The sequence below is a fragment of the Manis javanica genome, chromosome 2 (assembly GCF_040802235.1).
Source record: "Manis javanica isolate MJ-LG chromosome 2, MJ_LKY, whole genome shotgun sequence".
NCBI classification, from domain to species: domain Eukaryota; kingdom Metazoa; phylum Chordata; class Mammalia; order Pholidota; family Manidae; genus Manis; species Manis javanica.
The window spans coordinates 17,235,695-17,250,152 of record NC_133157.1 but is presented as its reverse complement, the minus strand read 5'-3'; the positions used below and the strand labels follow the sequence as shown (position 1 = coordinate 17,250,152).

General features: G+C 45.1%; 1 protein-coding gene across 7 annotated transcripts in view; it reads right to left on the bottom strand.

Moving 5' to 3' along the window:
• Nucleotides 1-4,020: 4,020 nt before the first annotated feature.
• Nucleotides 4,021-14,458, bottom strand: part of ASTN2 (astrotactin 2) — an 836,776-nt gene continuing 826,338 nt past the window's right edge. For all 7 annotated transcript variants that reach the window (XM_073225555.1, XM_073225566.1, XM_073225572.1 and 4 more), the window contains one exon: nt 4,021-4,838. In XM_073225555.1, coding sequence (XP_073081656.1) covers nt 4,601-4,838 — 238 coding nt within the window. In that variant the 3' untranslated portion in view covers nt 4,021-4,600. The remainder of the gene's footprint in view (nt 4,839-14,458) is intronic.

Sequence of the window (14,458 nt, the reverse complement as noted above, 5' to 3'; positions counted from 1 at the left end):
GTCTTACACACGCACACACACACACACACACACACGTGCATGCACACATGAGCGCCTGCTTGCCCAGCAGAGCACACCTGTGGCCTCTCACCCTCCCCTGTTGCCAACTCCTGTAAAACAGGAAAACAGAGCAGCTTGGCTTCAGCTGTAATGTGTACAAACACATGCGGAAAAGTTTCCAAAGAGAGACAGACAGTGAGGGCCTTTCAGGGTCTGGCAGTTTTATGGGCAGAGGCCAATTAAAAAGCACACCCCCACACAAAGCCCATGGATTTTGCTTGGCTGGGGCCTCCTCTCCAGGCCCCTCGTATGCTGCACTGATGGCACAAAATGGAAGGGATGCTGTACTCAAGAGATCTTGGGCACTTCTGTGCTCCCCAGGGATCCCCCTCAAACCCCTCATTCTAGACCTAAAGCTCAGTTTTGCTGGATGCCAGCTCTGAGCTAGGTCTCCTGCAGGCTCCAGGTGCAGAGAGGATCCTACCCTGCCCATGCCCTTGTGTTGCTTATACTCCTGTGAGGGACAAGGACATTGAGGGAAATGCTGGAAGGGAGGCAGGGAGTCCCCACTATAGGACCCCACCGGAGAAAGGCACTAATTCCTTCAAGGAGAGGCAGAAGGAGCTGGTGCAAGTGAAAGACATTTCAGCTGGATCTGCCCAAGCTGGAAGGGCATTCCCAGCAGGGGCAGCAGCACCTACACAGGCTGGGAGGGAAGGTGTGGGGGGCATTTTCTGAGATTTTTCAATGTGGCTGCAGAGCAGAGTGTTGCGTATAAGACTGACAACAATCAGCACTTTACAGTATTTATTACATGCCAGGCACTACTCTAAGTGCCTGACATATGTCGACCCATTAAACCCTCACTAAAACCTGATGAGCTGTGGTATTATTTACCCAAATTGGCAGAGGAGAAAAACCAAGGCATGGAGAGGTTGTCGTTTGCCCAAGGTTGCTGGAACCTTACAGCCATTGGCTTGTATGACCATGAGCCATATGGGGGCTGTCTCTAGGGCAGTAGAGTTGGCTGGGGATCCAGGGACCTTAACCCTCTCTAGACTGGCCAAATGAAACCATTCATCCTGCCATCATCGATCTCAAAGGGACAAAGTGAAAATGAAAACGGGGAAGAGAGGTGAAAAATGTTTTGTATACCAGTTATCATCTGATAGAATTCCTCACGTCACAACACGTGCATGTTTCCCAGGGTAGTGGGGGCATATGGAGAACCCAAGGCCCACAGAGAGCAACTGGCTTGCTCAAGGCCACTCAGCCACTCTACTGCAGAAGCAAAACTGGGCTGAAGAAAGAGGAAGAGAAGGAAGAAGTGGGGGACGCAGAGGGGGAGAGAAGACGGCAATGAGGAATCCAGTATTCTTTTCATAAGTGCAATACCTCACTCTTGCATAACATTCTACACTGGCTCTACATAGCCTCTCACCATGGTTTATATACTTGCATTTGGAAGATATAACAATCCATGCATATTTATACACAGATCCATGCATAGTTTCCATATAAAGCTAAAAAATATTCTTGGCTCTCTGAGTTCCAATTACTGTATCTGCACAATGCAAATCATGCCTCATCCATACACTGTCCTTTGAGCCCATATGGGCAGATCATTCACTTCATGCCCCTTATTCTGCCCAGAGACCCAACCTCCTGGATCTCTTAGTTAACAAGCCCTGTTGAGTCAACCTTAATCCCGCTCAGATCCAGCCCCACTATTGCAGTGGCCCCAGCTCAGGCATCCTCATCTCTGTCCTCATTTCTCCTTGGAGCTCTTGCTATTGCTTTAAGTTCCATCTTCTCAATCACTTTTCCTTCAATTAAACTTTTGATACTATTTACAATTTACGTGCCTTATAGGGTGCTAGTCATTAATTCCTCCTCTTAATCAGAATTCTCTAAGCCTTTCTCATACAAAGCTTCCCAGTCATCACTCCAAATTCATAGCATTATGCATATTGTCTGTTAGGAGGAAAAAAATGACCCTCCTATATGTAGTACTGAGTACTTTACAGTTATTATCTCATTCAAACCTCATAATAATCCCATGAGGTAGGACTGCTTTGAACCCCATTTGCTGATGAAGAAACTGAGGTTCAGAAGTCAAATTACTTACCCAAGGTAACAGCTGGTAAATGGCAGCACGTCAGATTCAAAGTGAATCAGGCTCAGACCACAACGCCAGCACTCCACGGAGTTCAATTTTCTGCAACTGTTGAGCTAAATTTTTCCTCTGGTTGGGTCAAGAAAATGGAAAGCTATAACAATGGGGTGACTGGGTGAAGGCCTGGGACCTAGGGTTCAGGAAAGGATATACGTGAGAGGAATTTAGAACAGGGCTTGGCAGGTGGCCATGCTACAGACTGAATGTGTGTGCCCAACCCCTAAATTCATGTGTTGAAACCTAATCCCCAATGTGATAGTATATGGAGGTGGGGCCTTCGTGAGGTGATTCAGTCATGAGGGTGAAGCCCTTGTGAATGGGATCAGTGCCCTTTTAAAAGAGACCCCAGGTGCTCCATCACCCCTTCCACCATGTGAGAACACAGTCAGAAGATAGCTCCCTATGAACAAGGTCGCTCTCACCAGCCACCGAATCTGCCAGTGTCTTCATCTTGGACTTCCAGCCTCCAGAACTATAAGAGACAAATCTGTGTTGTTTATAAGTCACCCAGTCTATTGTTTTCCATTATACCATAACTAAGACAGGCAACTGACAAAGACAGGTGAGTACTCAGTGAAAGGAACTATTACTTTTCATCTTCTGGTTGTAAGATGTGTGTTTCTCTCTAAACATACGATCCCTAGGAGGAGAAGGGTTGCCAACACTATAGGAGGGATTTATTCATCTAAACTCCACCTACATACTTGCAGAAATACAAATCCAATAGTAACAAAACTTGGTGAAAGAGCATCTTTGCACTCATATTACTGGAAGTTGAAGAGCTCTCTAGGTACTTGAGTTATTTAGAAGAATGTCCTTTGCTTTGTTTCCCCACTGGTATTAGAGTCCTGGGTGGAGGATGGGGTGGGGGCTCAGCATGGAAAGGGGTTGTTGATCTATCTCAGCAGCACTCATCAAAATACAGAAGTAGGCATATTTTTAACTGCTTATATTTTATTGATATTCATGATCTCTCCCTCTCTTCTTTGTAATACGTGTCATCCTTGCATTACGAAATACCTGACCTGCACCCCACTTCTAGCAGGCTCACTTCTCTGAGCTATTGCCAGGATGTTAAGAACCTATAATGCTTCACTGTACTCATCACCCTCCCAAGCAACATCCTGGAAGCAGTACAGCTAGCATTTAAGATGAGACTCTAGTGGTATAATGTCAACCCAAGGCCTCAGGGTACAAACTGGAAAATGACAATAGTTACCCTCTTTGGGGCCTTCTCTGGTTCAACCCCCATCCTGTAGCTGGAACGGTTTTTCCTAAAGAGCAAGTTGACTGTTTCCCTCTTGATGTTCTGCGGGGGCCGTCCGTTACTTCACAAGTGGTCAAACTTCTTGTCCAAGGCTCTCAACACTCTGCCCGGTCCCCAGCCTCACCTCTTCTACGATCCACTTAGATTCTCATGGAAAGTGCTTTCAGCCCTTGAATGAGTCATGTTTTGCTCTTACTATCTCTGGGGTTTAAATCCCGAAGTCCTGTCTGTCTAGATCAAGCCTCAACCTTCCTTGTCTGTCTGCTTGACTCCCCCTCATCCTTTGGGCTTAGGCCTTACTTTCCCAAGGAAGCATTCCTGAACCCCTCCTGTTTGCCTCACGACCCAACAATGGGTTCAGAGAAGCTCCATCCTTTCCCTACCACACACAGCCTGAAATCACCAGATTGCTTCTCTGTGATTCCCAATGGACACCAAGTTCCCTGAGAGCAAGCAGCTTCTCAGTCCTTCACTGCAGGCCCATTGCCTAGCATATGGTAGGTGACCAAGAAATACTAGTTGAGTGAAGAAACAGAGGTCCCCCAGTGGTAAGAAACACTATCCAAGCAGAAAGAGAGACAATAGGAATTTTTAATGCATGGAAAGCCCTGCAGGGACTCTGGGCAGACCCACAGGTAGCAGGAAGAGGCAGGGCTCCTGCAAACTCAGTAATGTCTGAAAAAAAAGTCATAAAGACCCAAGCTTCCTCACTGCGACGATCCTCGGGGCCTCCTTCCTGACGCTGAGGGGGTCCAGTTGTCCCTTCAGAGGGTTCCTCCAGGGGTCCATGGCAGAAGGAAGCTGCGTGTGGCAGGCGGAAGGAAGAAGAACAAAGGCCGCTTGATCTCCACCTGATAGGTCCTGCCTCGGGACTGACCGCCATCCATAAGAAAAAGTTTAAAAAGGGGACACTTTGCTAGCGTCAAATAATATCTTAGAAAAAATAAAAGATAGAGAAAAATGGACAATTCCAGTGGTTACAAAGTTCTCTGTTGGCTATCCACAAGAGAAAAGAGTTTGCTTTGGCTCGCTGGCAAGCCTCATCTGCCGGGCCCCTCCTCGGCTGACCCCCAGCCCACCCAGGCCCCAGCATCCACGTGAGTACTGCTCCCCCTCCCACGGAGAGTCTCTGTGCTCACGGAGGGCGGCGCCCTCCCTCACCGGCCCTTGGACTCCCCATACGTGTTTCGGGCCATGGACACCATCTTCTCCTCGCATGTGATTTTGGTGTCCTTAAGGATGCTGTACCACACCATACCCGCAGGCCGGACTTCCTCACTGCGACAGAAAAGGTAGGGCACGGTGTCCACACGGCTCTGGATGTGGGCGCTGCGCAGGAGGCCGGAGCAGTGGCTGCTCACCCTCTCTAGGCGTCGTAGGATCAGGTGGGCCTTCCTGAAAGGCAGGAGGAGACGGTGATGGGGGAAGCAAGCTAAGCCTTTGAGAGGTGAATAAACGTCAGTAGACAAATGAGGACTTCTTGTCCCAGTTTCCTATCCATTCCTGACCTGAGTATGGCACTTCAAGCACCTATTCCAAAGTCACTTTGGAACCTGTCTTGTTCAATTGTGCAATGTGTAAAACATGAGAGTGGTGTAACCTCTGATCTGGCATTTTCACTTCTAAGATAGGAGAATCCTGGGACTTATATGGTCACCAGCCTTGGGACTCTGACCAAGTAGAGATTATAATAATAATGATCAACAACAACAACTAAAATTTATTGCCACTTTTCGTGTGCTAGACACTGGATAAATACTTTACATACATTCCAAAGCTTTATTTAATCTTCACAACAATACTATTCTTTCTACTCACATACTTCAAGGGCACAAACTCCAAGTTTTAGAGAAATGACATGACTTGACCAAGGTCAAGTATCAAGTTGACCATTGCAGGTGGACATGCAGATGCTGGCCTGAACACCTACCAAGTCCCCCTCCAAAGGTCTGCCTTCTTGTTTTTCTAAACCCTCATACTCTTTTCTCAGTCAGGAAATTTGGAAATCGTTCATCAGAGCCTTAATATATATGTCCCCAAATCCAAACTTCCCTGTATCTCATTTGTCTCACGTCTAAAATAGTGAGGGTGGCCTCACATTCCTAAGTTGGCTGGGAGATTAACTATGAGAAATGCCCAAAGCAGAGTGAACTCCCGATACATGGCCTCTGCTATTATAAAGAATTGCTATGATGATGGCATCAAGGTCATGCTGAACACTAGTCTAAGCAAAAGTCACCTGGTCCTGTGAGGATTATCATTAATAACTTACCTAGGAGCCCTTTATCCAGCACCAGACAGAGGATCCCTGAGAGATCCGTTGGCTGCCCAGAGAATTAAAGTTAGCAAGAATCACTGACATCCTCGGGTTTCTCATTGGTGATACTACTGGCATCGGATCCAGATAGTTCTTGGTTGCGGGGCCTGTCTTGTAGGAAGTTTAGCAGCCCCCACCCCAGTTATGGCAATATAGTTGTCTCTAGACATTTGCATTCTGGGGGTGCAACTGAGACAACTGACCTAGTCTGACCTACTCATTAAAGATGTGGAAACTGAGGCTTAGGGAGAGGAATATGCTTTCCCCAGGACACACCATATGTACGCTTCACCATCAAGATGTGTCTCCATGTGGAATCCACTTTCCTCTACAACCCGGTAATTTCAAGATGCCCTGGAATCCTGAGGGGCTAAATGAGAGGTCCTCTCTTGCTGTCCCCTCTGTGCCTCTCCGAGACCCCGGGAGGGAGGGTGCTTTATGACAACACACTCCATAAATGGGAGACTGTGTGAGGCACATGTGTGGTGGCTAGAAAAGGGCTGGGCTTACATGTGAACATTTTGTGGGCACAATTTATGAGGTGCCTTTCAAAAAGTCCTCTTTGTATAGTTCACCACTTGGGTGGAATATTTCCCAAGGTGCCAAAAATTCATAGCTTCATAATCACACTCAGGTTGCCACTCTGCCCACAGCCCTTTCTCCCCTCTGGCAGGCACCTCCCCAGAGGAACCCAAGGAGTTCATTTCTTACCCCTCCTTGTTTGACTTCTTGCTCTGTTCCTTAGCAGCTCAGTGTCCTTAGGGAATTTTCTTTACGTCTCTAAACCTATTTCTTCACTTGAAAAATGGGGCTTTTGTGAAGTTAAAGGAGATGAAGTCATTGGTTGTTCATTTATTGAGCATTTATTATATGCGGAGCTGCCCATTCAGTAAGAAAGACACACAAATAGAAAACTGCAGCATACGTGGCAAGAGCAATGATACAAGGAAGTATGGGAGCTGTGGGAAAACGGAAAGGTGCCTAGGCGAGATTGTAGCTATCCAAGAGGCTTCCTGGTAGGAGGGGCACTTGTTGAGTCTCACAGATGAGTAGGGGTGAGGTAAAGAAGAGGACAAAGGCATGACAATCAAGATGCATAGGTGAAGGCACAGAGCCATGGGATTATACACAGAAGTTCTGGGAATGTATGGCTGGAATACAGCAAGCAAGGGGGGACACAGGGAGTGGAGAAACCGGCGAAGTGACAGGAGCCTGGCCACAGGAGCTTAGAAACTGGGGCATTAATTGTATGGCATAACAGTGCCCCATACAGATGCTGGAGCCAACTGCTCAGGTTCAAATCCCTGCTCAATTACCTTCTAAGCTCTGTGATATTGAGGGGTTTGCTTAACTGCTTGTGTCTCAGTTTCTTTACCCATACAATGGGAACAATAATTGTATCCACTACAAAGAGTTGTTTTAAGAATTCTTACAAAAACATTAATGAATCTATAGCAAGCCCTATGACTACTGTCTGGATGGGGAGATTTGCAGGGACTCAAGCAACGGAGGACCAGGAGCAAGACTTGAGTGCTGGAAAACATTTCTGGGGGCCTTGAGAAGACTCGGGTTGGGGGAGGGCAAGACTGGTGGCAAGAAAGCAGGTAGGACACACACCCAGGTGTGAAGTGTTCCCCATCACTGTATGAGGAGTACTGGTTTGTTTTCTCTGTGATTTTCAAAAGCCACTTACTCTTTCTGTTTCCTTGTTTATAAAAAGGGAGTAACATTTGCTGACCTCATAGAGTTAGAGTGAGGATTACGTAAGTTAACACATGTAAAACTTTTAGAACTAAGTGTTTGGTGCACAGTAAGGCCCTGACATGTAGGAAGTGTCACCACCACACCACCACCACCACCACCGCCACCATTATTTGTGTACTGTTTTCAGCCTTGAGCACCTTTATAAGTCAGTGGCAGGAGACAGACAGACAGGAGTAGTAACAGCATCTAATTTAGGGGCAGAATTCTGGGTTCAAGAACATGCTGGGTGCTATGGGAATACATAAAGCAGACACCTAATCACTAGTTTGGGGGCTCAGAGAAATCCTCCCAGGGGATGTACCATCTGAGCTAGGGCTTCAGTGATGAAACATATTTTTCAGGGAGATGGGGAAGCAGAGGAAATAGCCCATGTAAAGTCTGACTGGAGAGATCATAAACCACCAGTTGTTTGAAATGGTCAGTGTAAAGAATGAGTGAGGGGCCACCTTGACAGATATCAGCCCACCCAGGGTCTTCTGAGTCGTGAAACATTTTATTTTGAGGGCAATGGAGAGTGATTTTCTGACCCAGTCACAAAAATAAGCCACATATACAAAATGAGGTTAGAGAAGACAATTCCTCCAATGCACTCACATGCTTTGCCTCCAACGGTCCAGTCATTTCCTCAGAGAACCTTGGAACTTAACTGGACCAAGTTTCCCTTTGTATCATGAGGAAACTGGGGTTTGATGTGAGAAAATAATTTTCCTAAAGAAACACCTGATGTTAGTAATAAAGGCAAAGCCAGAACCGGGGCTCCTGATTTGTATAGAGCTGAGATGAAACACTTGCCTCTGGAGTCCCAGATTCACAATGAGCTCTGTACTTCCACAGCTGTGTGGATCATGCATTACTAAGTTCTTCAATGCCAGTAACTCTTACTTACCACATCAATGGGAATAACAACAGTGTTTTGAGGAGGACATGATAACCTGGGTAATTTGTTTAGCTCTCAGTAACCTAGCCAAGATTCAAAGTAGCATTTTGTAGTAGAAAGGACATAGGCTTTAGAGACCATTATGGAAAGTCTTGTCTCTATGAGCCTTAGTTTGCTCATTTGTAAAATGAGAATAGAGATGCTTATTGTATGGGGCTGTTGTTAGGCTGTAATGACTGCCACAGGCATCCAGCACAGGAATCTGTACGTAATAGACACTAAACCAACATCAGTTCACTTAACTGTCCCCTCTTCTTTCTCCACCATGCACAGTGCCTCAGCACTGTGGCTTGAATTTAGGCAACAAAGACAGGGAAACTGAGAAGGTGAAGCTGTGGAGAGAAGGGTTGGAGGTGCTCAAAGGCTGGAGGGGAGGAGGGCGAGTGGGAGACCAAAAGCGAGAGTGCTGGGTAATAAATTGCATGCAATGCAGATGCGTAAATCAAAGGCCAGGCATGTTCTAAGCTTTCCTTGGAGGGGGAAATTGTAGGTCAGAGTGACCACTTTTCTCAAATACCGGAAATGAAATCTTCCTCATTGGAGACAGGACCCAGACTCCCTGGGATAGGAAGCCAGAGGTGAAGGAGGGACCCCACACATTAATTTAGGGTTGCATTAGCAGGCAAGATTGAGACAGGGATGGCTTGTGAAGGAGTCAAGGTCTGGGCTGGGATGCCACTTCTCCGGGAATTATAGAACCTTTGACCAACCATTCTGTTCCCAGCACCGTTACCCAATCAGCTGCTGACACAATTATGGGACAGAGACCTAAATTCTAAGGGGGTCTTGGAATGGAGAAAAGGAGGACAGACAGTAAGGAAATGTTCGGGTTGGCCCCTCTCCCTCCTCCCTGCCTCCTTGAGTTGAGCTGAAATGTCTCCGGGTTAGCTAACCTCAAGCTTAATGAGAGTCGAGGGCATGATGTAGTTGCAAAACACTGGAACACAGCCTCCAGAAGTGGAGAGGGCAGATTAAAGGAAGTAATGACTTCATTCATGCTGCCCTGGTCAGGCCACGTCTGGAGAAGGCCAGTCACTTCTGGTAAGAAGGACATATGCAGACTGCAGCCAGCTCATGCTGCTGAAGGGCGTCTCAAAGGCAAATCTTCTAAGGAAGTGCTGAAAGCAGAAATGGCATGCATCCACTGAAGGAGGACTTTAAGCAAACCGATATATTGTTCTAGTAACTGAAGACAAGTCTGGGGAAAAACTGCAAGTCAGGGATAATCACTATAACTGATAAAGCATCTATACATGCCAGAAGCCTACTCAACGTCATCTTCAATATAATTCTCACAACAATTCTAGAGTTCGTACTTTAGTTCCAGTCCTCAGGTGGTAAAGTGAGTCTCAGGCTGGTCATAAGTTTGGACAGGGTTAACAGAGTGTAAGAACAGCATCTCAGATCTTTGCTGCAAGGCACCCCAGTGTTACTGATGAAGACACCCTAAGATTACAGAAGGCAAATTTTGACTCAATATAGCAAAAACTTCCAAAACCTTGAAACTATAGTCCTCTAACGTAGTACGGGTTCCCTTTCACTGGAGATGATCAAACTGTGCTTTAGAAAAGAGTCTATCTTAGTCCGTTTGGGCTGGTATAACAAAATACCACTGACTGGGTAGCTTTAAACAATAGAAAGTTATTTCTCACAGTTCTGAAGGCTGGGAAGTCCAGGATCATGGCACCGGCAGATTCAGTGTGATGGCGGGTGAGGGCCCGTTTCCTGGTTCATAGACGGCACTTCCTCACCGTGTCTTCATGTGGTAGAAGGGGCAGAGGAGCTCTCTGGGGCCTCTTTTGTAACAACACCGCTAATCCCATTCATGAGAGCTCCACCCTCATGTCTTAATACCATCTCTTCGGGCATTAGATTTTCAACCCATGAATTTTGAAGGGATACAAACATTCAGACCATAGCAGGGTCTAATGGTAGTGCAAGTTGGAGTTGATTTTTGTTGCTTTTGTTGGTCTGTTTTTAATCGGAAAGGAGTTAGGGGCTTGATTCACAGAGAAATACCATCTGATGGGCATGTGATGACCACTACACAACAATTACCAAATCACTGAGTTCTCGAGATGAGAGAACCACATTCACTGAGGTTCTGTTCACACTTCAAAGTCACGCTGTAGTTTCTTCTCCAGAAAGCCGCCCAGATCTCCCCAGCTACCATAAGTCATATTTTTCCCTTTGCTTCTATTTCTCCGTTGAGATTCCTATTACATCCTCCCTTGGTTGGGCACCTATCTTGGGGTATGGGTTATATCCCAAGATGCATTATGGTGGACAAGGCATTGGTTTGACATCAGAAAACAGTATTTTGAATTTGGGCTCTGACACTTATTAGCTGTGTAACCTTGAAGGATTACTTAACTCCACTGATTATCTGTTATTTCATCTTCAAAACCGATTTGCTCAGGAGATGAGATATAAACAACTGGGCACAAATAGGGACTCAACTAATACTTCCCACCTACTTCTTAGACAGTGTATAGTTCCCCTGGTGTCTAGGTCTCAACTATGTGAGAAGTAGGGAATAATAAGGATAAACTGACTTGAACTGAGAAACTTCTCAGTCCTCAGTTTTTGAAAGCCAGAATTCTCTAGCAGAAACGTTCTGCAGACCTAAGGAAATAAGAGGAAATTGGGCAAAATGCTCATATAGAGTTGTTTATAATACTGAAGAATTCAGAAGAAACCTAGTTCGTCTTTAATAGAGGGAAAAAATTAATGTGTGCTGCATTAATGTAATTGCATGACTAAAGGGACCTTCAATGAGACAACATATTTACATATGCATCCATGGAAAAGACTTGTGCTTGTATTGTTAATACAAGGCAGATAACAGGACATAGCATATATATTTGTTAAACATAGCAGAACTGATGGAAATGGACCTGTGGCAGGTTATAAATGTAGACATATCCTAAAGCCTATATTGGTTTCCCTGTCTATATGCATATCCATGTCGTGTCCATATCTATTTCCAAAGGTATGTGCACACTGTTAAGGATTTTATCTCTGGGTTGGGATTATGTGGTTCTGAGGTTCAGAATTTTCACTTTCTATTTTACATACATCTATATCATTTGGATGTTATAGAATGAGCAAGAATTACTTTGAACAACAAAATATAATAAAGGTATTTCCATTTTGAAAACATGTACATACACATATATTTTATAGCTGGCATAGATCTGATGAACCAGACCATGGCTTCCTAATTCGGGTTACTTTTAGAATAAATCCACAACAAATTTAGCCTCAGACCATTCCCACTAACCAGAAAACCAGAAGCTCAGGTACTGACACCTGGATATATATCCTCAACAGGTTAGAAATGTTATTTGTAAGGCAAGTAGTGAAAATATTTACATTTTGCTTGACCTCCTCCTTGTTGTTTCATAAGAAACTATGAGACCGTCCCAGGAATTCATTCCTAAACTGAGGGTGAAAATGACAGAGTCTCAAGTAACCCAAAATGATTCAGTTTGGAACTGATAGAAACTTCAAGATAGTAACCAACCTTGCTTTAGGATCAGTAGGGAAACTGACCCATAGGATACTTGTTCAATGTCATAGTGTATTTAATTTGTGTTTATCCACTCTAAGACATCTTCAGTTATAAGGGCTGTTATTGATTTAATAACAGCCTTTCAAGTAAAGAAGAAATAATAAAACACATAATTTGCCCATCCATTTTGCACAATCCATCCTGAATTCAGAAATGTCAAAATATGCAGGGGGAAAAAATAGTGCCCCCAAGATTAAAGGAATATGGCCCTAGAAGCCTGTTTGTTTTTGTTTCCAATATCTTAGAAATTCTGAGATAATAAAAATGATAGCTAAGGAAGGAGCTAATATAATCTTGAACTGGAAGAATGTACAGTGACATCCCAAGCTTGCTTATTTTCACTAAGGGTTTAGCAACTATGGTTCATTCACAGGATGTGCCAACTATTTTCAGATGGTAAAGGCTTCTTCTCTTGCTGTGTTGACAAAAATCCCAGGCTGAATCAAGCCTGTGATGATCTCTACAATCTATTAGTAATGTCTGCCATGGAAGCAAGAGGGGCTGATATCATAAATATAGCATTTCTAGACTAGACAGACCAATTCCACAAAACAAGATCTCTTTGAGTACTTGTTCTCTCCTCCCTCCCCTATCATTTTAGCTAAACATAAGTGAGAGGATTGAGAAGTCCAAGAGCGGTCAAGTATGTTCTTACTGGAGTAAATTCTGGGCCCTGGACACCTATGTGCTCACTTTTTCAAGTCTCCTAATAGGAAACGTATGGCTAGGACAGCTGGGTGTCAGTGGGTCTTCTCTGAGTAGCTGTCTGCAGTAACCTGTGGCGGTTGTGGGAACCAGGCTCTGCAGGACACTGGCCTGATAGATTTATTAGGCAGAGGTAAGAGATGCCCTTTTGTCACTAAACTTTATGGGGGTATGTGACCACAGAGCCAGGGGGAAATAGAGAACATTTTGGCATTTGGTGATTGTAGGCCAAGAGAATCCTAACACAGCTCATCCCACCGTATCAGCCCTCAGGGTGCTCCTGAGAAGAGCTCTTATCACCCTAGGCTAAGAAAGAGGACACACTGGGCCAGAGGTGGAAGGAAACTCACGACGTGCCTATTCTCTGGTCTCTACAACCTTCAGGGCTTGCTGGTTGTTTGGCCTCCCGGCTGGAAAGAACTCTAAAGTCCAGCCTTTGTATGCTATGTATGAGGCCCAGGATGGGGGTGACATTTGCCCAAGGTCACACAGCAAGTGAGTGGCAAAGCTAGGACATGAACGCAAGGCTCCCGGTGCAGTGCAATGTCTTGCTCTCTCCTTTACACTTTGATATTCTGAACACTTGCTAATCCTTGAGAGGCATGGCACATTTATCCAAATGCCCCTCTATTTGAAACCTTTACCTGGCTTTTTTGGGAGAAAGAACAAACTCCCGAACAGGGCTCACCATAGATATCATGATCTGACCTCTGATAAACTCTCTAGCCTTGCTTTTTCCTTATTCCCTCTCACCTTGAACTCTCTGCCCCAGTGAGATTTATCCTTCTTGACTGAAGTATATTCTCGTCCCCAGCCTGCTCTTCTTTTTTGGCAGTGGATGGTCCTGATGAGAACAGCTTCCCCCTCCACCTGCAGGACTCCTGTTTGTCCTTTGATGCTAGGCATCAACTTCATTTCCTTCTCCAGGGATCCTTCCTCGAGCTCCAGGTCTGGGTTAGCTGGACCAGCTATCCACATCTGGAAACCGTGTTACTCCAGTGTGCTTTTGGGACCAGCAGCATTAGCATCACCTGAGAGCTTGTTAGAATGCAGAAGCTGAGGCCCATCCCAGACCCCCAAGTTAGTTTGAATTTTAACAAGGCTCCGTGGTTCTCAGACACAGTAAAGTTTGAGAAGCACTGCTGTAAAACATACTTCCTGCCTTCCTTTTACAGCGTGCTTCTTGTGACATGTTTCCTGCAACTGCCTGCTGGCCGGCCTTTTCCTCACTAGGTGTTGGATCTGCTGCTTTACTCATATGTTTTCAGGTGCAGCACAGAGCCTAGCACATAATAAGAACATTAGATGAATCAATGAATCAACAAGCTAACAAGATGAAGTCTCCTCAAGTTTCTTAATATTTGCAAGGACAATGCATTTTGTAGGGGATGCATTTTTGAGCTAGAAAGACCTTAGAGTTTGTGGAATTCATTTGTTTCCAGCTGTGATCTATAGATACCTGATAGCTCAGAGAAACCTGAGCTGAGACCCTTGAGATTGGGGGGGGTTTGAAATGGAGACCCAGCAGAGGGGGCTCCAGGCCACCCACTCTAGCTTCTACTAGAACAACTCTGTAACTCTCTGATCCACACATTCACTCATCTCACTATCTAATTATTCAACAAGTAACTATTTAGCACCTACCTGCAAGAGTGAATAGGATATAAACAATGACTAACTATACATAAACTGCAATTGTAATGGGGAGAGGAGGTAAT